The 25,311-nt window shown below is 38.1% G+C and overlaps 1 protein-coding gene and 1 non-coding gene across 2 annotated transcripts; one reads left to right on the top strand and one right to left on the bottom strand.

Moving 5' to 3' along the window:
- Positions 1-21,720: 21,720 nt before the first annotated feature.
- LOC145163661 (uncharacterized) lies at positions 21,721-22,230 on the bottom strand. The gene has a single exon (XM_079082464.1). It carries the CDS (start codon positions 22,228-22,230, stop codon positions 21,721-21,723), a length of 510 nt encoding a protein of 169 aa, XP_078938590.1.
- A 606-nt stretch (positions 22,231-22,836) lies between these two features.
- On the top strand, positions 22,837-22,943 carry LOC145167948 (small nucleolar RNA R71). The gene has a single exon (XR_013741547.1). It is a non-coding gene; the product is annotated as a small nucleolar RNA R71 (small nucleolar RNA).
- Positions 22,944-25,311: the final 2,368 nt, after the last annotated feature.

Genomic DNA, 25,311 nt, shown 5'->3' with positions numbered 1-25,311 from the left:
ACTTAAGGAACAAAAATTGAACCAACGAACGATTTAAGAACACAAGTAATCTTTTTATTTATTTTTATAAATATGGACATATACGATCAAACCTTACATCAATGGGGCTCCAATCATTAATACCTAGGCGACCATCCTGCTTCCTTCCACATATCACAGACTCCCAAGGTGAGGAAGACCCGAAATGGTGTAACCCAATAATCCAACCCTAGTTTTATTAAAACTTTATACCTTACTAAGCTTTATGGGCGAAAATAACATAGTCCGGATCTCATGTCCTTAAGACTAGATGGCCAAGAATCAGAATCGACGCATCCTTAAGAACCCGTCACGGTGAATCAGCTTTCGCTGAAACAGTGAGCCCACCCGAAGGGGCCCAGCTCCTATGCTTTCACTTTTTCGAGAGCCACAAGTATCATATCACACAGTTCTTCATTCGCCAGATTTGACTTTGAGTTGGCTTTTGATTTGATTGAACTTTGATTTGTACTTCGTTTTGAATTTGGATTCTTCAATCTTCATTTTTGGAATTTCTTGAGATTTCTTCGTTTTGGCACTTGAAATTCTGATTTGGGTACTAGATATGACAATTGTACCCTTCCTTCTTTCTTGACGGTGTGGATCTGATACTTAAGCTCTCTGTCACCGCGAGGGTAACGCGTGTCAACAAATAGGTCCGTGTTCTGTGGGTCCAGAGTTTTCGATAAGGATTATTTTTAAACATTCAGAATCAAATCATCCTAAAGCTGTTATTACCGCCCAAAAAACGTTTCAATATAATTTCTTTTTAATATCTAAGGCTAGGGTCTCGAATTACGGTGTTTGGGTCCCCTAGTTATGACAGCTGATTCTACACTTCCGGTAACTATCCGGTCGCCTCGGGTATTTTGTTTTTTTTTCATTTGATTTCTCGTTTTCCCACTTCATGGACCTTTTGTATGTAAAGAGTGTCATCATCTCGTACATTTTTTTTTTGTTTTTTTTGAAAATGCATGCATGAATATGAAATGCAAAAAATGGTAAAATGCAAAAACTTGAAATAATTTTTTTTTTTGGAAACAATGAATGAAAATGGGATGCACAAACTAGAAAATATTTTGGGTTTTATAGATTTTAAAATGCAGAATGCAGGAAAAAGAAAATAAGAAGGCTAAAATCTTTTTGAGTTTTTTTTATGCATGAATATGAACATGAAATGCATGGATAAACCTAATATACAACTCTACCCCTCCCCAAGCTTAAAGATAAGCATCGTCCCCGATGCTCGGAGAGGGTGGAACAACCTAATCACCGGTAGGTGGTGCGGGATGGTAGTCGGGTCGGGTAAGGTCCAAAACAGTCATAAATGCACACAATTTGAAATTTTAAGCAAAATGTGGACGATTAAAGATATGGAAAGAATTTACCGAATCGTTCTTAGAGTCTAACAATTGTGGTGAGAACCTTCTCTTCATCTTCCCCAAGCTATTCGTGAAATATTTTTGGAGCCCGAGAGTCATTTTCTAGGCAAAAACAAGTTTATAACCATTTGAGACATTAAAATTTTGAAATTTACCAAAGACTAAAAAGTTTTAAAAGAAATGACAAAAATACCCCCGGGTTGCCTCCCGGTTAGCCGCCCTTGTTTTAAGTCGTTGGCTCGACGTTGCCCCCGAATATGCTTCGTTCTAAGTATGTGGGCCTCTCCAACACATCAATCTTCTTGCCACCTCCTTCAATGGAACACTTATCTTGTACTTGACTTTCTTTTTGGATGGGAACCATGCTGGACTTAGACCCTTAATGACAACAATCGTCCAGCTGACCCGTTTCATGTACTTTTCCACTAAGGTAATCAACTCTTCTTTCTTTGATAGGGTGTTTGAGTTGATGACTGATTGTGTCTCTTCCTTCTCGGGATATATATCCTTTGAAGGTTCCGACAGATTTATCATTTTCGGTTCTAGTGTTTGGTCTACTAGTGAAAGGATTTTGTCATTGGTAGTGGGTGGCTCAGCCTTTCTTTCATCAACCTCTAACACATCCTCTACAACTTCCATGTCAGCCTTCTCAATTTCTACTTCTTCCTCATTAGCCTTCTCCACTTCTACTTCTTCATCCTCTTCCCCAACTTCAAATTGCAATCTTGGGTCATCAAAAAATTTCCCATCGTTCAAGGTGATGGAAGAAACAGTATGCCTTGGGTCCTCTTCGGTCTGCGATGGTAATTTTCCTTGAGTTTCCAATATACTCACAGATTGAGTAAGTTGTGCAATTTTTTGCTCTAAGCTTTTGAGGCTAGCTTTGGTTGTTTCTTGGAAGATCTAGGTAGTAGTGGCAATGCTTTTGACAATGTCTTCCAAGGACATGCTCGACGTTTCAGGTTGTTGGGGAGGTGGAGAATATAGTTGTTGGAACTGTGGAGTTATTTGGTATTGGTCATTTCCCCAAGCTTGGTATGGGTTTTGGCATTGGTTGTTTCCCCAAGCTTGGTTGTTTTCCCACCATTGATCATGTTTAGGTTGATCATAACTCCAATGGTTTGGCCAGTAGTAGCTTCCCATTTCTTGCACTTCTTCCCATTCTCCTTGTAGATATGGACACATATCGGAATGATGTCCATTTTGAGTGCAAAAATCGCAAGGAATAGGTGTGGGTTGCGTACTTTGGTCATTTCCAATCATCATAACTAACTGAGCTAGCTCAGAAAGTTGGTCTTCTATGCAAGGAGTATTCATTTCTGAGCGACACTTTTTTTTTGTTTTTTTTGTTTTTTTTATAGAGATGTACCTGCTCACAAAAATCTAGGCATAAACAATTAGTAACACCGTGTCCCCGGCAACGGCGTCAATTTGTTAGGCGTGTCAGACCCAACAAATAATAGGGGTACGATATACTCCAAAAGAATCCCACTATATTGCACTAAAAGGTAGTACAAGGCAAGCAGGGTCGATCCACAGAGACACGGGATAATTAGTCTATACCTCTTTGCGCAAGGTACTATGGTCACCAACAGTAAAGAGGGGGGGGGGGGTTTGAGTGTAATGATGTAGCAAATCAATTTAAAACACGAGTAAACAACTAAACCAATGAATTAAGTTCAGATTTTGTAAGTACTCCAACTCCATGTATGACAATCTAGCAATGTGAATCAAAAATGACAAGACATTTGTTTCATTCTATCTAAGTTGGTACTTGAAAGTGTTAACAAGCTCTAACACTTTCCATTCACCACATTAATCAATCAAAACAAGCTCTTTGATTAATCCTAACCTTACTAACCTAATCTAAACAAGCTCTTAGAAGTAGATTAAAAGATTGCATTAAGCTTATTGTGAATATTCCCAACAACACCCAATACTCCTCACAAGCTCGGGAGCGTAAGAATGTGTGAAAAGATTTACACTAAATTCATTCATAAGAAATCAATTTAATGCTTGTTACTTACTTCAATTCACAAAACAATTACGGATTTTGAAAAATGAATAACTTGAATGACCTAACCCTAATTCAAATGGCCAATAAGAATCATTATTAGAATCAAACATTCGGTTGAAGTAAAATCAGTTTCACTAGATAGAAATTAAACACAAACATCATGTCATATGATTTGATTCACAACCAAAAAGTCAAAACATGAAATTGGAGAAACTAGGGTTCTAGCCACACATGGCTAGAACAAGATCACAAGTCTAAAAGATGAAATTAAGTGTAATTACAACTTACAAAAACGAGAATTAATGTTTCCAAATGATTAATGGACAAACACTTGCAAAAACCTTCGAAATCCCCTCTCAAAATATGCTCTGATATGTTGTGTGTCTGTAAAAATGGCCCTCAACCCGTAATATGAAGGATAGGAAAAACTGCCAAAAGTTGGTTTTTGGGTCGAACACGGCCCGTGTTAAAATAGGCTAAACTGACACGGGTCGTGTTCAGCAGCCAACACGCCCCGTGTTGATTTGCACTAAACTGACATGCCCCGTGTCAGCATGGTCAACAGCTCCCATTTTGGTCAAACACGCCCCGTGCCCACTTTTCAGTGTAAATTCAACACGCCACGTGTACCTCTCTGACTCCAATTCCAAACTTGATTTTTCCAACTTTTTCGTTCTTCGCCCGATCATCCCGATATCTTCACCAATGCTTCCCGGCACTTCCCAAAGCGCGTTCCAACCTCCGGTTTACCTGAAAAAGACATGAAAGTGTGGAAATAAGGTTGTTCTAGACACTAACATGAATATGATGAAATCTAAGAAAAAGGAAGAACAATTGTGCTAAATAGATGCATGAAATGGGACTAAAAGGTGTGCAAAAAGGTGCACAAATAGCACCTAACAAATCTCCCCAAGCTTAGACCTTTCTTGTCCTCAAGAAAGAACAAGAACCGGACAAACAGGACGATTTCTAGATGGCAAAAAGAAACATAGAAAAAAAATGTGGACAGAAAGATCCTGAAAGCTAAGAATGAATGCATGCGATGAAAAACCATGAAAATGAAACATATGTACAAAAGATACTTAAGGAACAAAAATTGAACCAACGAACGATTTAAGAACACAAGTAATCTTTTTATTTATTTTTATAAATATGGACGTATACGATCAAACCTTACATCAGCGGGGCTCCAATCATTAATACCTAGGCGACCATCCTGCTTCCTTCCACATATCACAGACTCCCAAGGTGAGGAAGACCCGAAATGGTGTAACCCAATAATCCAACCCTAGTTTTATTAAAACTTTATACCTTACTAAGCTTTATGGGCGAAAATAACATAGTCCGGATCTCATGTCCTTAAGACTAGATGGCCAAGAATCAGAATCGACGCATCCTTAAGAACCCGTCACGGCGAATCAGCTTTCGCTGAAACAGTGAGCCCACCCGAAGGGGCCCAGCTCCTATGCTTTCACTTTTTCGAGAGCCACAAGTATCATATCACACAGTTCTTCATTCGCCAGATTTGACTTTGAATTGGCTTTTGATTTGATTGAACTTTGATTTGTACTTCGTTTTGAATTTGGATTCTTCAATCTTCATTTTTGGAATTTCTTGAGATTTCTTCGTTTTGGCACTTGAAATTCTGATTTGGGTACTAGATATGACAATTGTACCCTTCCTTCTTTCTTGACGGTGTGGATCTGATACTTAAGCTCTCTGTCACCGCGAGGGTAACGCGTGTCAACAAATAGGTACGTGTTCTGTGGGTCCAGAGTTTTCGATAAGGATTATTTTTAAACATTCAGAATCAAATCATCCTAAAGCTGTTATTACCGCCCAAAAAACGTTTCAATATAATTTCTTTTTAATATCTAAGGCTAGGGTCTCGAATTATGGTGTTTGGGTCCCCTAGTTATGACAGCTGATTCTACACTTCCGGTAACTATCCGGTCGCCTCGGGTATTTTGTTTTTTTTTTCATTTGATTTCTCGTTTTCCCACTTCATGGAGCTATTGTATGTAAAGAGTGTCATCATCTCGTACATTTTTTTTTGTTTTTTTTTGAAAATGCATGCATGAATATGAAATGCAAAAAATGGTAAAATGCAAAAACTTGAAATAATTTTTTTTTTTGGAAACAATGAATGAAAATGGGATGCACAAACTAGAAAATATTTTTGGGTTTTATAGATTTTAAAATGCAGAATGCAGGAAAAAGAAAATAAGAAGGCTAAAATCTTTTTGAGTTTTTTTTATGCATGAATATGAACATGAAATGCATGGATAAACCTAATATACAAGTCTACCCCTCCCCAAGCTTAAAGATAAGCATCGTCACCGATGCTCGGAGAGGGTGGAACAACCTAATCACCGGAAGGTGGTGTGGGATGGTAGTCGGGTCGGGTAAGGTCCAAAACAGTCATAAATGCACACAATTTGAAATTTTAAGCAAAATGTGGACGATTAAAGATATGGAAAGAATTTACCGAATCGTTCTTAGAGTCTAACAATTGTGGTGAGAACCTTCTCTTCATCTTCCCCAAGCTATTCGTGAAATATTTTTGGAGCCCGAGAGTCATTTTCTAGGCAAAAAAAAGTTTATAAACATTTGAGACATTAAAATTTTGAAATTTACCAAAGACTAAAAAGTTTTAAAAGAAATGACAAAAATACCCCCGGGTTGCCTCCCGGTTAGCCGCCCTTGTTTTAAGTCGTTGGCTCGACGTTGCCCCCGAATATGCTTCGTTCTAAGTATGTGGGCCTCTCCAACACATCAATCTTCTTGCCACCTCCTTCAATGGAACACTTATCTTGTACTTGACTTTCTTTTTGGATGGGAACCATGCTGGACTTAGACCCTTAATGACAACAATCGTCCAACTGACCCGTTTCATGTACTTTTCCACTAAGGTAATCAACTCTTCTTTCTTTGATAGGGTGTTTGAGTTGATGACTGATTGTGTCTCTTCCTTCTCGGGATATATATCCTTTGAAGGTTCCGACAGATTTATCATTTTCGGTTCTAGTGTTTGGTCTACCAGTGAAAGGATTTTGTCATTGGTAGTGGGTGGCTCAGCCTCTCTTTCATCAACCTCTAACACATCCTCTACAACTTCCATGTCGGCCTTCTCAATTTCTACTTCTTCCTCATTAGCTTTCTCCACTTCTACTTCTTCATCCTCTTCCCCATCTTCAAATTGCAATCTTGGGTCATCAAAAAATTTCCCATCGTTCAAGGTGATGGCAGAAACAGTATGCCTTGGGTCCTCTTCGGTCTGCGATGGTAATTTTCCTTGAGTTTCCAATATACTCACAGATTGAGTAAGTTGTGCAATTTGTTGCTCTAAGCTTTTGAGGCTAGCTTTGGTTGTTTCTTGGAAGATCTAGGTAGTAGTGGCAATGCTTTTGACAATGTCTTCCAAGGACATGCTCGACGTTTCAGGTTGTTGGGGAGGTGGAGAATATAGTTGTTGGAACTGTGGAGTTATTTGGTATGGTCATTTCCCCAAGCTTGGTATGGGTTTTGGCATTGGTTGTTTCCCCAAGCTTGGTTGTTTTCCCACCATTGATCATGTTGAGGTTGATCATAACTCCAATGGTTTGGCCAGTAGTAGCTTCCCATTTCTTGCACTTCTTCCCATTCTCCTTGTAGATATGGACACATATCGGAATGATGTCCATTTTGAGTGCAAAAATCGCAAGGAATAGGTGTGGGTTGCGTACTTTGGTCATTTCCAATCATCATAACTAACTGAGCTAGCTTAGAAAGTTGGTCTTCTATGTAAGGAGTATTCATTTCTGAGCGACACTTTTTTTTTGTTTTTTTTTCTGTTTTTTTTGTTTTTTTATAGAGATGTACCTGCTCACAAAAATCTAGGCATAAACAATTAGTAACACCGTGTCCCCGGCAACGGCGTCAATTTGTTAGGCGTGTCAAACCCAACAAATAATAGGGGTACGATATACTCCTAAAGAATCGCACTATATTCCACTAAAAGGTAGTACAAGGCAAGCAGGGTCGATCCACAGAGACACGGGATAATTAGTCTATACCTCTTTGCGCAAGGTACTATGGTCACCAACAGTAAAGAGGGGGGGGGGTGAGTGTAATGATGTAGCAAATCAATTTAAAACACGAGTAAACAACTAAACCAATGAATTAAGTTCAGATTTTGTAAGGACTCCAACTCCATGTATGACAATCTAGCAATGTGAATCAAAGATGACAAGACATTTGTTTCATTCTATCTAAGTTGGTACTTGAAAGTGTTAACAAGCTCTAACACTTTCCATTCACCACATTAATCAATCAAAACAAGCTCTTTGATTAATCCTAACCTTACTAACCTAATCTAAACAAGCTCTTAGAAGTAGATTAAAAGATTGCATTAAGCTTATTGTGAATGTTCCCAACAACACCCAATACTCCTCACAAGCTCGGGAGCGTAAGGATGTGTGAAAAGATTTACACTAAATTCATTCATAAGAAATCAATTTAATGCTTGTTACTTACTTCAATTCACAAAACAATTACGGATTTTGAAAAATGAATAACTTGAATGACCTAACCCTAATTCAAATGGCCAATAAGAATCATTATTAGAATCAAACATTCGATTGAAGTAAAATCAGTTTCACTAGATAGAAATTAAACATAAACATCATGTCATATGATTTGATTCACAACCAAAAAGTCAAAACATGAAATTGGAGAAACTAGGGTTCTAGCCATACATGGCTAGAACAAGATCACAAGTCTAAAAGATGAAATTAAGTGTAATTACAACTTACAAAAACGAGAATTAATGTTTCCAAATGATTAATGGACAAACACTTGCAAAAACCTTCGAAATCCCCTCTCAAAATATGCTCTGATATGTTGTGTGTCTGTAAAAATGGCCCTCAACCCGTAATATGAAGGATAGGAAAAACTGCCAAAAGTTGGTTTTTGGGTCGAACACGGCCCGTGTTAAAATAGGCTAAACTGACACGGGTCGTGTTCAGCAGCCAACACGCCCCGTGTTGATTTGCACTAAACTGACATGCCCCGTGTCAGCATGGTCAACAGCTCCCATTTTGGTCAAACACGCCCCGTGCCCACTTTTCAGTGTAAATTCAACACGCCACGTGTACCTCTCTGACTCCAATTCCAAACTTGATTTTTCCAACTTTTTCGTTCTTCGCCCGATCATCCCGATATCTTCACCAATGCTTCCCGGCACTTCCCAAAGCGCGTTCCAACCTCCGGTTTACCTGAAAAAGACATGAAAGTGTGCAAATAAGGTTGTTCTAGACACTAACATGAATATGATGAAATCCAAGAAAAAGGAAGAACAATTGTGCTAAATAGATGCATGAAATGGGACTAAAAGGTGTGCAAAAAGGTGCACAAATAGCACCTAACAAATCTCCCCAAGCTTAGACCTTTCTTGTCCTCAAGAAAGAACAAGAACCGGACAAACAGGACGATTTCTAGATGGCAAAAAGAAACATAGAAAAAAAATGTGGACAGAAAGATCCTGAAAGCTAAGAATGAATGCATGCGATGAAAACCATGAAAATGAAACATATGTACAAAAGATACTTAAGGAACAAAAATTGAACCAACGAACGATTTAAGAACACAAGTAATCTTTTTATTTATTTTTATAAATATGGACGTATACGATCAAACCTTACATCAGCGGGGCTCCAATCATTAATACCTAGGCGACCATCCTGCTTCCTTCCACATATCACAGACTCCCAAGGTGAGGAAGACCCGAAATGGTGTAACCCAATAATCCAACCCTAGTTTTATTAAAACTTTATACCTTACTAAGCTTTATGGGCGAAAATAACATAGTCCGGATCTCATGTCCTTAAGACTAGATGGCCAAGAATCAGAATCGACGCATCCTTAAGAACCCGTCACGGCGAATCAGCTTTCGCTGAAACAGTGAGCCCACCCGAAGGGGCCCAGCTCCTATGCTTTCACTTTTTCGAGAGCCACAAGTATCATATCACACAGTTCTTCATTCGCCAGATTTGACTTTGAATTGGCTTTTGATTTGATTGAACTTTGATTTGTACTTCGTTTTGAATTTGGATTCTTCAATCTTCATTTTTGGAATTTCTTGAGATTTCTTCGTTTTGGCACTTGAAATTCTGATTTGGGTACTAGATATGACAATTGTACCCTTCCTTCTTTCTTGACGGTGTGGATCTGATACTTAAGCTCTCTGTCACCGCGAGGGTAACGCGTGTCAACAAATAGGTACGTGTTCTGTGGGTCCAGAGTTTTCGATAAGGATTATTTTTAAACATTCAGAATCAAATCATCCTAAAGCTGTTATTACCGCCCAAAAAACGTTTCAATATAATTTCTTTTTAATATCTAAGGCTAGGGTCTCGAATTACGGTGTTTGGGTCCCCTAGTTATGACAGCTGATTCTACACTTCCGGTAACTATCCGGTCGCCTCGGGTATTTTGTTTTTTTTTCATTTGATTTCTCGTTTTCCCACTTCATGGAGCTATTGTATGTAAAGAGTGTCATCATCTCGTACATTTTTTTTTTGTTTTTTTTTTGAAAATGCATGCATGAATATGAAATGCAAAAAATGGTAAAATGCAAAAACTTGAAATAATTTTTTTTTTTTTTGGAAACAATGAATGAAAATGGGATGCACAAACTAGAAAATATTTTTGGGTTTTATAGATTTTAAAATGCAGAATGCAGGAAAAAGAAAATAAGAAGGCTAAAATCTTTTTGAGTTTTTTTTATGCATGAATATGAACATGAAATGCATGGATAAACCTAATATACAAGTCTACCCCTCCCCAAGCTTAAAGATAAGCACCGTCACCGATGCTCGGAGAGGGTGGAACAACCTAATCACCGGAAGGTGGTGTGGGATGGTAGTCGGGTCGGGTAAGGTCCAAAACAGTCATAAATGCACACAATTTGAAATTTTAAGCAAAATGTGGACGATTAAAGATATGGAAAGAATTTACCGAATCGTTCTTAGAGTCTAATAATTGTGGTGAGAACCTTCTCTTCATCTTCCCCAAGCTATTCGTGAAATATTTTTGGAGCCCGAGAGTCATTTTCTAGGCAAAAAAAAGTTTATAAACATTTGAGACATTAAAATTTTGAAATTTACCAAAGACTAAAAAGTTTTAAAAGAAATGACAAAAATACCCCCGGGTTGCCTCCCGGTTAGCCGCCCTTGTTTTAAGTCGTTGGCTCGACGTTGCCCCCGAATATGCTTCGTTCTAAGTATGTGGGCCTCTCCAACACATTAATCTTCTTGCCACCTCCTTCAATGGAACACTTATCTTGTACTTGACTTTCTTTTTGGATGGGAACCATGCTGGACTTAGACCCTTAATGACAACAATCGTCCAGCTGACCCGTTTCATGTACTTTTCCACTAAGGTAATCAACTCTTCTTTCTTTGATAGGGTGTTTGAGTTGATGACTGATTGTGTCTCTTCCTTCTCGGGATATATATCCTTTGAAGGTTCCGACAGATTTATCATTTTCGGTTCTAGTGTTTGGTCTACCAGTGAAAGGATTTTGTCATTGGTAGTGGGTGGCTCAGCCTCTCTTTCATCAACCTCTAACACATCCTCTACAACTTCCATGTCAGCCTTCTCAATTTCTACTTCTTCCTCATTAGCCTTCTCCACTTCTACTTCTTCATCCTCTTCCCCATCTTCAAATTGCAATCTTGGGTCATCAAAAAATTTCCCATCGTTCAAGGTGATGGCAGAAACAGTATGCCTTGGGTCCTCTTCGGTCTGCGATGGTAATTTTCCTTGAGTTTCCAATATACTCACAGATTGAGTAAGTTGTGCAATTTTTTGCTCTAAGCTTTTGAGGCTAGCTTTGGTTGTTTCTTGGAAGATCTAGGTAGTAGTGGCAATGCTTTTGACAATGTCTTCCAAGGACATGCTCGACGTTTCAGGTTGTTGGGGAGGTGGAGAATATAGTTGTTGGAACTGTGGAGTTATTTGGTATGGTCATTTCCCCAAGCTTGGTATGGGTTTTGGCATTGGTTGTTTCCCCAAGCTTGGTTGTTTTCCCACCATTGATCATGTTGAGGTTGATCATAACTCCAATGGTTTGGCCAGTAGTAGCTTCCCATTTCTTGCACTTCTTCCCATTCTCCTTGTAGATATGGACACATATCGGAATGATGTCCATTTTGAGTGCAAAAATCGCAAGGAATAGGTGTGGGTTGCGTACTTTGGTCATTTCCAATCATCATAACTAACTGAGCTAGCTTAGAAAGTTGGTCTTCTATGTAAGGAGTATTCATTTCTGAGCGACACTTTTTTTTTTGTTTTTTTTTTTCTGTTTTTTTTGTTTTTTTTATAGAGATGTACCTGCTCACAAAAATCTAGGCATAAACAATTAGTAACACCGTGTCCCCGGCAACGGCGTCAATTTGTTAGGCGTGTCAAACCCAACAAATAATAGGGGTACGATATACTCCAAAAGAATCCCACTATATTCCACTAAAAGGTAGTACAAGGCAAGCAGGGTCGATCCACAGAGACACGGGATAATTAGTCTATACCTCTTTGCGCAAGGTACTATGGTCACCAACAGTAAAGAGGGGGGGGGGGGGGTTGAGTGTAATGATGTAGCAAATCAATTTAAAACACGAGTAAACAACTAAACCAATGAATTAAGTTCAGATTTTGTAAGGACTCCAACTCCATGTATGACAATCTAGCAATGTGAATCAAAGATGACAAGACATTTGTTTCATTCTATCTAAGTTGGTACTTGAAAGTGTTAACAAGCTCTAACACTTTCCATTCACCACATTAATCAATCAAAACAAGCTCTTTGATTAATCCTAACCTTACTAACCTAATCTAAACAAGCTCTTAGAAGTAGATTAAAAGATTGCATTAAGCTTATTGTGAATGTTCCCAACAACACCCAATACTCCTCACAAGCTCGGGAGCGTAAGAATGTGTGAAAAGATTTACACTAAATTCATTCATAAGAAATCAATTTAATGCTTGTTACTTACTTCAATTCACAAAACAATTACGGATTTTGCAAAATGAATAACTTGAATGACCTAACCCTAATTCAAATGGCCAATAAGAATCATTATTAGAATCAAACATTCGATTGAAGTAAAATCAGTTTCACTAGATAGAAATTAAACACAAACATCATGTCATATGATTTGATTCACAACCAAAAAGTCAAAACATGAAAGTGGAGAAACTAGGATTCTAGCCACACATGGCTAGAACAAGATCACAAGTCTAAAAGATGAAATTAAGTGTAATTACAACTTACAAAAACGAGAATTAATGTTTCCAAATGATTAATGGACAAACCCTTGCAAAAACCTTCGAAATCCCCTCTCAAAATATGCTCTGATATGTTGTGTGTCTGTAAAAATGGCCCTCAACCCGTAATATGAAGGATAGGAAAAACTGCCAAAAGTTGGTTTTTGGGTCGAACACGGCCCGTGTTAAAATAGGCTAAACTAACATGGGTCGTGTTCAGCAGCCAACACGCCCAGTGTTGATTTGCACTAAACTGACATGCCCCGTGTCAGCATGGTCAACAGCTCCCATTTTGGTCAAACACGCCCCGTGCCCACTTTTCAGTGTAAATTCAACACGCCCCGTGTACCTCTCTGACTCCAATTCCAAACTTGATTTTTCCAACTTTTTCGTTCTTCGCCCGATCATCCCGAAATCTTCACCAATGCTTCCCGACACTTCCCAAAGCGCGTTCCAACCTCCGGTTTACCTGAAAAAGACATGAAAGTGTGCAAATAAGGTTGTTCTAGACACTAAGATGAATATGATGAAATGCAAGAAAAAGGAAGAACAATTGTGCTAAATAGATGCATGAAATGGGACTAAAAGGTGTGCAAAAAGGTGCACAAATAGCACCTAACAATGACCAAGTCACCCTTCACTGGAACTTGTGTGAGGGGTGAGGGTTTATTGGACCTCATACATACAGATGTATGTGGACCATTTAGATCCACCACAAGGGATGTGTGCCGCTTCTACGTGACTTTTACCGATGATTATAGTAGATATAGCTATATCTATTTAATCAAACATAAGTCATAAACCTTTGAAAAGTTCAAAGAGTTTAAACAAGAAGTGGAGAATCAGTTGGGCAGGAAAATCAAGATGCTTCGATCCGATCGAGGTGGAGAGTACCTAAGTCTTGAATTCCACGACTACCTGAAGGAATGCGGAATTGTTTCGCAATTAACGCCACCTAGGACACCACAATTGAATGGTGTGGCTGAGAGGCGTAATCGAACCTTGCTAGATATGGTTCGTTACATGATGAGTCGTGCTTCACTACCTATCTCATTCTGGGAGTATGCCTTAGAGACTTCCGCCCATATCCTTAACTTAGTCCCTAAGAAGAAGGTTGCCAAAACACCTCACGAGATGTGGACAGGGAAATCTCCCTCGTTGGCACACATCAAGGTTTGGGGTTACGAGGCTTTCGTAAGACGAGAGACTCACGACAAGCTCGAACCTCGTAGTGAGTGATGTATTTTCATCGGCTACCCGCAGAAGTCCTTTGGATATCTTTTCTATAGACCGAGTGACAATGTTGTCTTCGTTGCGAGGAGAGGGGTTTTCCGAGAGCGAGAACTCATAAGCCAAGGGGACAGTGGGAGGCAAATCGATCCTGAAGAGCTTCAAGAGTCGAGCGATGAAGGAACCTCTAACACTGGCGCTCAACCCGAGAAGGAAACTCCGGTTGAACCAATTGACGAGTCCTTACCTCTTAGACGTTCTGAAAGAATTAGTGTTCCACCCCGGTTTTATGGTTTTCATATTACTACAGAAGGGGATACGTTCATTAGTGATAGTACACTAGTGAATCTGGACAAACCTAACAGCTATAAGAAAGCCATGGCAGGCCCGGAGTCTGCAAAATGGAAAGAGGCTATGGACAACGAGATTCAGTCCATGTATGACAACCAAGTTTGGAATTTGGTTGACAATATGCCAGGTCGTAAGACGGTCGGGTGCAAGTGGATCTTCAAGAAGAAGACCGACATGGACGGGAATGTACACACCTATAAGGCGCGGTTGGTTGTGAAGGGTTTCACTCAAACTCCCGGAGTTGATTATGATGAAACCTTCTCACCAGTTGCGAAGATAAAGTCTATCAGGGTGATGTTGGCCATTGCTGCATTTCATGACTATGAAATATGGCAAATGGATGTCAAAACCGCTTTCCTTAACGGGAAGTTGGCTGAGGATGTTTACATGGCTCAGCCAGAGGGTTTTTTTCAATACGAAGCATCCCAATAGAGTGTGTAAGCTTGAGAAGTCTATTTATGGACTAAAACAAGCATCTCACAGATGGAATCTTTGTTTCGATGAGAAAGTCAAAGAGTTTGATTTTCTGCGAAGCGAGGACGAATCATGTGTATATGTCAAAGCCAATGGGAGTATAGTTAGCTTTCTCGTATTATATGTCGATAACATACTACTCATAGGAAACGACATCCCAACCCTGAAGGACGTTAAATCCTGGCTTGGGAAGTGATTCGCTATGAAGGACCTCGGAGAGGCTGCCTATATTCTGGGAATAAGGATAATGAGAAACAAAAGTAAGAGACTGATATGACTTAGTCAGAATACTTACTTGGACAAGGTACTAAAACGTTTTAGTATGGAGAATTCAAAGAAGGGAGAGTTACCAATCCAAAGTAATGCCAAGTTGAGTAAGACTCAAAGCCCGAGTACCGAAGTCGAGATAGCAGAAATGAGCCGAGTACCATACGCTTCCGCAGTTGGCTCGATTATGTATGTTATGACTTGTACTCGCCCTGATGTGGCCTTTGCTTTGAGCATGGTCACCAGATATCAAGGGAACCCTGGCAAAGCACATTGGACTGCAGTCAAGAATATTCTTAAGTACCTTCGGAGGACCAAGGAATGGTTTCTAGTCCTCAGTGGGAGTGATGACTTAAGGGTGCGAGGGTATAGTGACGCGAGTTTTAAAACCAACAGGGACAACTACCATTCGCAGTCGGGCTGGGTCTTTACCCTAAATGGAGGAGTAGTGACTTGGAAGAGTTCCAAGCAGGAGACCGTAGCTGATTCAACGTGCGAATTAGAATATATAGCGGCGAGCGAAGCGTCAAAGGAGGCGATATGGTTGAAGAACTTCATTGGAGACCTTGGAGTTATGCCAGCCAGAAAGGAGCCCATGGAAATTTTCTGTGATAATGAAGGAGCGGCTGCCTTAACCAAGGAACCCAGGGATCATGGAAGATCTCGAGATATCGACAAAAAATATCATTTTATTCGACATCGGGTGGAAGAAGGACTCCTCGTAGTGAAGAGGGTGTCGTTAGAAGATAACCCAGCAGATCCCCTTACGAAGGGACTGAGTAGGGTTAAGCACTTACAGCACGCTAGGAGCATCAGGCTGAAGGGCGATGTTAGTTTAGATTAGATAGTTTAGAAACATGTAATAGATAAATGTAATTGACATTTGATGTTTAAATAAAAGGATATTATTTATAAGTAAAGTTAATGTCTTATGTTAACCATTTACCTATTGTTTCATTTTGCATGTTTTGACTTCCTGAATAATAAGATTATTCAAATATTCCACAGTCGCTCATACTTTGGGAGTAGGTATGAAAGAAGATTGTCATGAATTGGTGTGTAGATTGTCTAAAGTGTATTAGACATAGCAAAGGTTTGCTGCAATGTTCATTAGTGCTTATGAGTTTGATTTGAGCATTGGATTAGACCCGCGCTTGCTGGAATCACTTCATGGAATTTATCACGAGTGATCGCAAGACGATAATATCATATGGTCTTAAAACCTAGATATATGGTTTATTGTTTGCTAATTGGTTGTGCATTGATAATGCGTAAACGCATCAGTAACTTGATGTTATAAAACGAATTGTTGTGTATGATTTGATTAGTGAATAGTAAATGCATATAAGTCGAAATTTATCTGTTCCTTTTATCCTAAGAGAGTAAAAGTGAAATCAGGGCCCCTCGATGATTTTGTTTGACTTATGTGCCGGGCCCGGTCAGGACTGAATTGATGTGTTCAATTAAGTTCTATGTTAGAAAAAATCGGAGATCGAGAAACAATTGATGGACAATAAGTATGACTATGTTCCATTTATTTGTCTGCACGATGTAACGACCCGAATTTGTTTTCGTCAACGATGTTAGTTTTCGTTAGACGAATATTTATTTTCATATGATTATTCCGTTTTAAAGTTATTGAAATAGAGCAAATTAAATAAATGATGTTATTTAAAATATAAATAAAAAAGAATTATACAACAATTAAAAAGAAATAATTTAATTAAATGACTTTGTGGGAAAAATAAGGCAAGTATAATTCATTAAAAGAGTGTAAATGGAATAGAGGGGTTAAAATGCAATTAAAAGAAACTTGAAATGTTAACTTAATAGGGTTAGGGTGAGTGGAATACAAGAATGGAAGTGTGAGCGGGTTAATTGTAAAAATCGAATGTAACAAGGCATCGATCGATTGATATCTACGTGCGTTTCTTTCCTTGGGGCTTAATACGTACGTTCATAGTCTTTCTTGGGCTATACTAGCATCGACCAAAAAAAAAACGATCTCCAAATTGTTCCCTGTGGTGCGTCGATCGAGCAGACAAGGAAAAAAAACAACTATCTAGGGTGGAGAGGGAAGCAACGAGCCAAGAAGAGAGGGGGGAAGAAGGAGGCTGCCATTGTCGATCCTAGTAGGGTTATGAGTTGCGAAAATCAGCCCTATTATTGGTAAAATCTCTACTTCATCTTCTTCCGATGTTTTCATTTGAGAATTGGTGGAATTGGTGAATCAATTTTGATGTTAATGATCATATTTTTGTCCTCCTTACAATATTTGAGTGCTCATATGATTGAATTCTAGTTTATTTGGAGGAATTTGATGTTTTGTTGTTGTCAATCTTAAGTATCAACTCTCCTAAGAATGTTAAGCTTCCTGTTCTTGAAAACTCCAAGGTTTTGAGAACATTGTATTCTTTGGTGATTGATAAAATTTATGTTATTGCTACCATGAATCAAATGGGTATTTTTCTGTGACAAAATCATATTTTGAGTCACCCAATAAGCCTCAAAACAATCCATCAAAGTCCTTCCATGAGACTTTGTGATGGAAGAAATCCAAATTCTTATTTGTGCAACCTACTTCAACAATGTATCTTGTTATTCCATCAAATGCTATGTACTTTGAGTCATGGATTGAGGTTGGAATTATTATTTTAACTTCTTGACATGTTGCTACTGTTAGGCACTCAATTTCATTTTTTATAGTAGATTTTGGTTAAGGCTTAACGGGTTAAGTTGTCAAATAACCCTTAAAATGCGTTGCTCGGAAATTCTGAAAAATTTCCCATTCTGCCCCTGTTTTGAAAAAAATATAGAAAAATCATCAGAAGTCGTATTAGTGATCCGTAAACTCTCAAATTTTGAATTTTGAGTCTAGTTTGTCTATGAATTTTTCCAGGACCTGTTGTTGCCAACAACTTAGGTGAAAATTGACTTTTTCACCAGCTAGTCAGAATTTAGCTGCACGGATAAGCTGTCTTGTAAAATCCATATAAAATTGTAGAAAAATCGTTTGGGCCATCAAAAGTACTTTCTGAAAAGATAAGAGTCTAAAATACTGGAATATACAAAAATATTGTATATTTTTCAGGTCTTGGTGGTGCTAAAATGGCTTTGAACAGGTGGCTTTTACGGGTCAAAATCTGAAACTTTGTTCTAAACGTTCGTCTATATGTTTAGGCATTTTACTCTCAACATTTTTGTGTCATCTGTTTGATATTCTCATAAAGTACAAAATTGATGTCTTAATACTATCATTCAATCCTCTTCTGTGTAAAATTAAGCGACTATAATCCTTTACCTAAAGTCTTGAAGCATATGGTGATTTTTAGTGAATGTTGGAATTCTGCACAACAAGTTTTCCCCATCTTTCGAGAGCTATAACTGCTAATCTGGGCAGAATTGGAAGATGCTCCTGTCTCATGAAGTTCTAGGAAATCGAGTCTAGTTTCTAGAATGTCTGATGTCACCCCAATTAAAGCTGTGGATTGGGTTTTATGCTTAAAACACTGAATGTGGATCGGGCTAGGAAATTATAAAAAAAAATAATAATATAAAACTTAAAATAAAGTTGTATTTTAAACCATATTGCTTATTTGTTAATTGAATGTTATGTGTGATGTTTAGGTGGAGCCTTGAGAATTTGAAGTAAGTTCAAGACTTGGAATAGAAGGAGGATTTCTTCAAGGCTAAAGGTGAGTTCATAGTTTTAAGTCACCAAGGTTGCTTTATTGAAACGTGCAATCTGTAGATGGTGATTTGATTCACTTTAGGATGACCATGTCATTACTTGTGCTTGATGATGATATGATATTTGTGATGCTAATAAATGCTTTGTGCTAATGCCATGATATGACGTAATTGCTATGTTGCTTACACTTTGATGTACTTGATGTATATGACATGCTATCTTAAGTTGCTTGAAATATGATGTATGGTTATGTTTTGATGTGCTGGTTATGAATACATTGCATGTTTAATACACATTCTTATGGTATGCATTATATGACTTGCTTAATTTATAAATTACATTGCGGGGTTATGCGTAGAGGGTTTGGGAAGTTCATGATCTTTGCCTAAAACCTTATCCGGATCATTGAGGATGCCTACTAGGTTGAAAGAGTACCTATAGGAAGAGCTATAGCCACAACAGTGATTAGTTTCCGGTCTTTCTAGATGACCGTGTGACACATGGTTTGCAGGCACTTCGGTGTCCGTGGGCTGGAGTGATGTTGGTCCCTCGTTCGCGGCCAGCACAAACATCACGTGGGAATCAGGATGTGTATCGGTGGAATTGGCACCGTTTGTACCGATCCTGAACGACACCACGCGGTACTTGTACTTTGCAAAGTCGGAGTAACGAAAGTGGAGTCACGGGGTTGGTGTTTCGGGTGGAAGTCATGAGCCACTTAGATCATTCGGCTGACCATGCACACAAGTAGTGAACGGAGTGTTTCTCTTGGGTTAGGTAGCACTAAGAGACACTTTTCTATCAATCGGTTGGATAGATATAATAAAAGGTTGAACATGTAACAAACGGTTGGTTGCATATTAAAAGGTTGAATATATAACAAATGTTGGTTATTAATAAAAGGTTGAACATGTAACAAAAGGTTGGTTGCATATTAAAAGGTTGAATATATAACAAAGGTTGGTTATTAATAAAAGGTTGAACAATTAAAGGTTGCTTAAATATGAAATGTGATTATTTATATATATATATATATATATATATATATATATATATATATATATATATATATATATATTATGTGGTTGCTTATGTGGTATTTGGTTGATCATATATGTTATGTGGTAGAATTGTGGTTAAACATATATGCATGTATGCGGTTGAATATGTGATTGAATAATTATAATATGCGGTCATTCTCTAAGTGGTATTTGTCTATCATTTTTATGCTTCATCATAAAATGAATGATTGACCGATTTGGGGTTTGTATGTTTTATATGCAACTTTATGAACTCACTCAGCAGGGGTTGACACTTGTATCTTTTCTCTTTTGTGTCTCATGATTGGTACAAGCAGTTTAGAAGATTGGCCTTGGTGAGAGGGGTTCTTATGGGTAGTAGATTTGTATTAATGATACCACTCTTGGACACGTTTTTGATTATTTACTTTAAAAATACTTTTGTTTACAGTTTAATGGTTTGGAATTATGTTTGAGTTTTCGAAGTAACGTTGTGGTTTTGAAAATGTTTTGATTTAAAAAACTAAGTCTTCCGCTAACGTATTCTGTTAAATAAATGTTTTAAAAAGAAAAAAAAATTATGGTAAAAATCACGACGTTACACACGATATCTAGAACGGAGGAGTATACGATCCCTTATCTAGAGGACATGTTACTAATAAGATCAGAGTTTGACACCGTCTTTGAGAGCTACGATTGCTAATCGGATTGTACTTGCACTTATAGTTACTAGACTTATCCAAGTGGGAGACTGTTGGATTAGTGTCTAAGCCCGTAACTATATTTGGTAAGTATTTGACCCGGTTGTGCATGGTCCTTTTGGGTTGCCTTCACCAAAGCAACATGATATGATGATTTATGAATAAAGAGGTTATTATGATTTATTAATATGTTATATGAATAATATATTAAAGGAGAAATCATATAATTAACTAATATTAGACAAGAATTAATTAAGAATTAATTCTGTGGCTAAAAGAGATTAATTAAATAAAGGGACTAAGACTGTCAATTGTGGGATAGTTGATTTGGGATGAGAATCCTTTTTGGATTTAAGGGATGGACGAAAATTAGAGTGGGATCCCATCTAATTTCGTCCAAGGCGTTTATTCTGGAAGGTTCTTTGGACTGCTTAAGGCCTAAGCTATCCAATTAGGGTTTTGACTGAAACCCTAACAGCACAAGTATAAATAGACCCCTTAGGCTTCAGAAGTCGGCTAACCCTACTTCTAAGAGTACCAGAGCCGACTTCAAGAGCTTCCAACCTCTCTCCAAGATCATCCTCTTGCTTGTGGTGTTTGTAAGCCATTAGAGGAGTGACATTTGTGACTCTAAGCTCCAAGGACAAGAAGATTCAAGCTTTGAAGAACAGGTAATCATCTAGATCTGTTTTTTTATGTCAATTTCGAATTATATACACTAGATCTAGGGTTTGAAAGTCTTGGATGAATTGCATGTACAATAGAGAAGCCTAGATCCAAGCTTTAGGGTTTGCATGAGCACATAGGATGTTATTTTGTGTAAAACCCATCAACTTCTCCATCTCGAAGAGTTAGTTTGGATTCTCTTACATCAACTAAAGCTCGGGCAGTGCTCAAAAATGGCATTCCAAGAATAATTGGGACTTGTTCGTCTTCCTCCATGTCTAAAACAATAAAATCTGCGGGACAAACAAACTTGTTGGCATAATATTTACACTTGTTCGTCTTCCTCCATAGTCTTATTGGCTAAATGGATGACCATGCAGACCGGTCTAGGTTCGGGAAGATCAAGTTTCTTGAAGAATGAATAAGGCATTTAATTTACACTTGCTCCCGAGTCGGCTAGAGCGTGGCTTGTAGCTAGATTTCCAAATTGACACGGTAGTGTTTAGCTTCCCGGGTCACCCATTGTCTTTGGTTGCATATTCAACATTGCAGCTGAGTAGGTTTCATTTAGCACTACCTTTGACAATCCCTACATATTCTTTCAGTTAGTTAGGAGGTCTTTGAGAAATTTTTCATATTTTTTCATTTGAGCCAAGGCTTCAAGGAACGGAATATTGATTTCAAGAGACTTTATGTGATCTAAGAACTTCAGGTAGTCTTCAACACTCTTTTCTTGGATTGCTCTACTTGGGAAGGGCAACGATGGGCAGTATGGCTTAATAGGTTCAACACTCTTCTTTTCAGGTTCCTGCCTCAGCGTGACATCAACACCACGTTGTGGCGACTGTTCAGTCTCTTTTCTTTTACTTTCTTCTCGACTTTCCTGGTCAATATCCGGGTTGTTTCTATCAATGGGAGTCAGATCGGTAACAATTTTCCCACTTCTAGTTGTTATATCTAAGATGTGAGCTCCCTTCGGGTTTTGTTTGGTGTTTCCTAGGAGTCCTCCTGATGATCTTTCATTGAATTGTTTAGATAGTTGCCCAAGTTGTTTTTCGATGTTTAGGATTGAATCGTGTTCATTTATGAGTAAAGTTTTCTGATCCCTCATTAAAGCTTGTTGTTCTCTAATTGCTGCTTCGATTTGTTCGTGCCTTTTTTCAGATGTAGCTGCAAAACGGGTAAGCATTGACTCGAAATTGGGTTTCTTTTCAAGAGGTGATTCCTATCGTTCGTAAAAGCCAATTCCTTTTGTTCATACTTCTCTTCCTTGGCTTTCTTATACTCATTATAAGGTAACCACTTCTCCTTGGGCTTTCTCGAATCTTCATCATAACGATCACCGCTCGAGTAGAAAGCTTGAACCTTTCGGTTTCTATTTTCATTAAGGTCACAGTCTTTAGTCAAATGCGGCCCGTTACAGTTTTCACACCCAACTCTTATAGAGTGGATTGTTTGATCCATCTTAGTCATCCTTCTATCCATATTTTGCAAGATTGTTAAAACCGCCGACATGTCTTCCGAGGCAAAATTTGCCGATCCCCTTGCTACATCATTTCGCGGGTTGTGGTACTCTCTGGAATGTTTAGAAAATTCTTCAATAAGCTCCTTAATTTCAACAAGATTCTTCTTGGTTAATGGTCCTTGAGAGTCAAGGAGTTGCCTTGTCGTGACATTTACCCCATCATAAAATATGGAAACTTCTTGTTGCACATTAAGATCGTTTTGGGGACAATTTCGAAGCAATCCCTTGTAGCGCTCCCATGCTTCAAATAGACACTCACCCATTTGTTGCTCAAAGTTAGCTATGGAATTTTTTAGTTTAGCCACCTTTGATGGTGGGCAGAATTGTTCCAAGAATTCCTCACGCATTTTTGCCCATGTAGCGATTGCACTGGGTGGAAGTGCCTTCAACCAATCCTTGGCAGCTCCCTTGAAAGTGACCGGAAGCGTTCTCAATTACACCGTTTCGTGTGGAACATTCAGGATGTTGAAGTAATCGGCGATGTCACTGACTTCATCAAGATGTTTGTAGGAATCTTCATGATCTTTTCCAATAAATGGACCCTCATTTAGCGCAACAAGGATGTGCCGCTTGAGTTCAAATGTGGCAGTGGCTGGAATGGCGGGTTGCACAAGATCCGATCCGGTGTCGTCACAAATTCTTTTCTTGTACGCCTCCATAGCAATGTCGGCAATGTCTGCCATGATGTTTTCGGGTTTGCTTTATTTGTCTGTTTTGGTTTCGCTTCCTTCCTCATCTGTTTCGTAATCAGCGTCCTCTTTTGTTGTATTATTCTCAATGCTTTCGTCCATCGAGGTTTCTCTTGATTCTTCCACTTCCTTTCCCTTCTTTTTACTAAAAACCGATTTGAGATTCTTGAAAGGTGATTTCTTTGGTGTTGCAGATTCTCCTACGGTTTTATCCACGTTTTTACGAAAAGCCGACCCCGGGTCTTCAAGTGGTGGAATCAAAGGTGTATTTGATCCACGGGTCATAAACTACTACAAATAAAACAAATCAAACGTGTAAAAAGAACAAAAACAAAAACTGTAAATTAATTGTTACTTCACCACAACGTGGTGAGTTAAAAAGATGAAAAACTTAAAACGAAATTTAAAAGCAGATAAACGGAAAAATCCTAATAAAATAGGAGATTCAAAATAACTAAAATTGGACCGTTCCCCGGCAACGGCGCCAAAAACTTGATGTGAAAAATAATTATGCACTAGTTTTATCCTATTAATGTAACTAATCTCTACCTAAGGCAATGTACCTTGTTGTAAATACTATAGCACAATAGACAGGTATCGAACACATCGAACGGTATTATTAGCTAATTTTTACCTACTACTAACTGAATTATTAAGAAATTTAGATAAAGATTTTTTTTTTTGTAGTTTACAAGACTAGAAACTTAATTAACTAAGCTAAACTAACAATTAACTAAAGAAATTATTAAACTAAAGCAAGAAACAAAAAGAACCGATTTAAACCAAGGTATTTGAGAGACTTTCGTGTAACTTCAATTTACTTGCTATTATGGCTGATTTATGGAAGTGAAATGGATTAATGTTCAATTGGTTACCGATTCCTAAGATGAGAAAGTTAATGTTCACTAACTTAATCATTTAGCAAACAATTTCATTCATACGGTGATTAAGTGGATAAACTAACAAGCTCACTAGTGTTTGGTTCGAGTTAAATTAGACTTATAATAGATTGATCAAATTGGTTAATTGATTCAATTCAATATATGATTGGTCATCATATATTAGCTCCTACAATTATTTACCCACTTTTCTATCTAACCTAGGTTTTAGTTCAAAACTCTAGTCCTACAATTTTTGCAATCCACAAAGATCATAAGATTCAAGTTCAATTAAGAAAAATAGTCATACAAATATAATTAAACTCATCAATAAATAGGTAAAGCAGTTATCATAATCATAGAAGGTTCTTTAATAAGCTAAATTAACGAATAACCAATAAAAACTTATACCTACCATAAATCAAACCATAGATAGTCAAGCGAATCTACACCAAACGAAAGTCATAGGGTTTTAGCCCATGATTTCAGCAACTAAAGTCAGAAAAATGAATTTCATATGCAAAGACATGATTAAAATAGAATTGAAAATCGTAATTAGGAGTTTATTGCCTTAATTCTCTCAATTCCCAAACTACAATCGATTTCTTCACTTCCAAGCTTCAATTCAGATCCTTGGCCTTCAAAAATCGTCAATAGGTCCCAGCAAAAGTTCTCAATTCGAAGAAGAATGGCGTATATTTGTAGTTTCCCGAAAAACAGACCACCACGACGTGGTAAGGCCACCACGTCGTGGTCTTCATAGTTATCCCGTATTCAGCTAGTCTGCTAAGTCAATCAAGAAAGGTCAAAACACCACGTCGTGGGGAAGTCACCATGACGTGTTGAGTGCATTTTTCTTCATTTAATAGTCTTCATTCAAATTCCTTAGCTTTCGACTTCCTTTCTGCTCCAAGCATATCTTTTACCCGTAGAACACAATACATAACAAATTAAGTACCTTTTGTTCTATAAAGGGCATAAAAGTAATTAAAAATATTAAGATATGATGTACAATTATATGTATAGATATGCACATATCAGTGGGCGACATGGGGTGGTGGTGAGTAGGTAGACTGCGAGGGAACATTGTCGGGAAGACC

The sequence above is a fragment of the Lactuca virosa genome, chromosome 3, assembly GCF_052849685.1.
Source record: "Lactuca virosa cultivar CGN04683 chromosome 3, Lactuca_virosa_CGN04683_v6, whole genome shotgun sequence".
Taxonomy (NCBI): Eukaryota; Viridiplantae; Streptophyta; class Magnoliopsida; order Asterales; family Asteraceae; genus Lactuca; species Lactuca virosa.
Note: the sequence above shows the minus strand (reverse complement) of the source record. Positions and strands in the feature narration are given on the sequence as shown.

What these genes read in the sequence shown, in the direction of transcription:
- LOC145163661 (XM_079082464.1), bottom strand. Translation starts at nt 22,230, where the DNA reads ATGAGGGATCAGAAAACTTTACTCATAAATGAACACGATTCAATCCTA.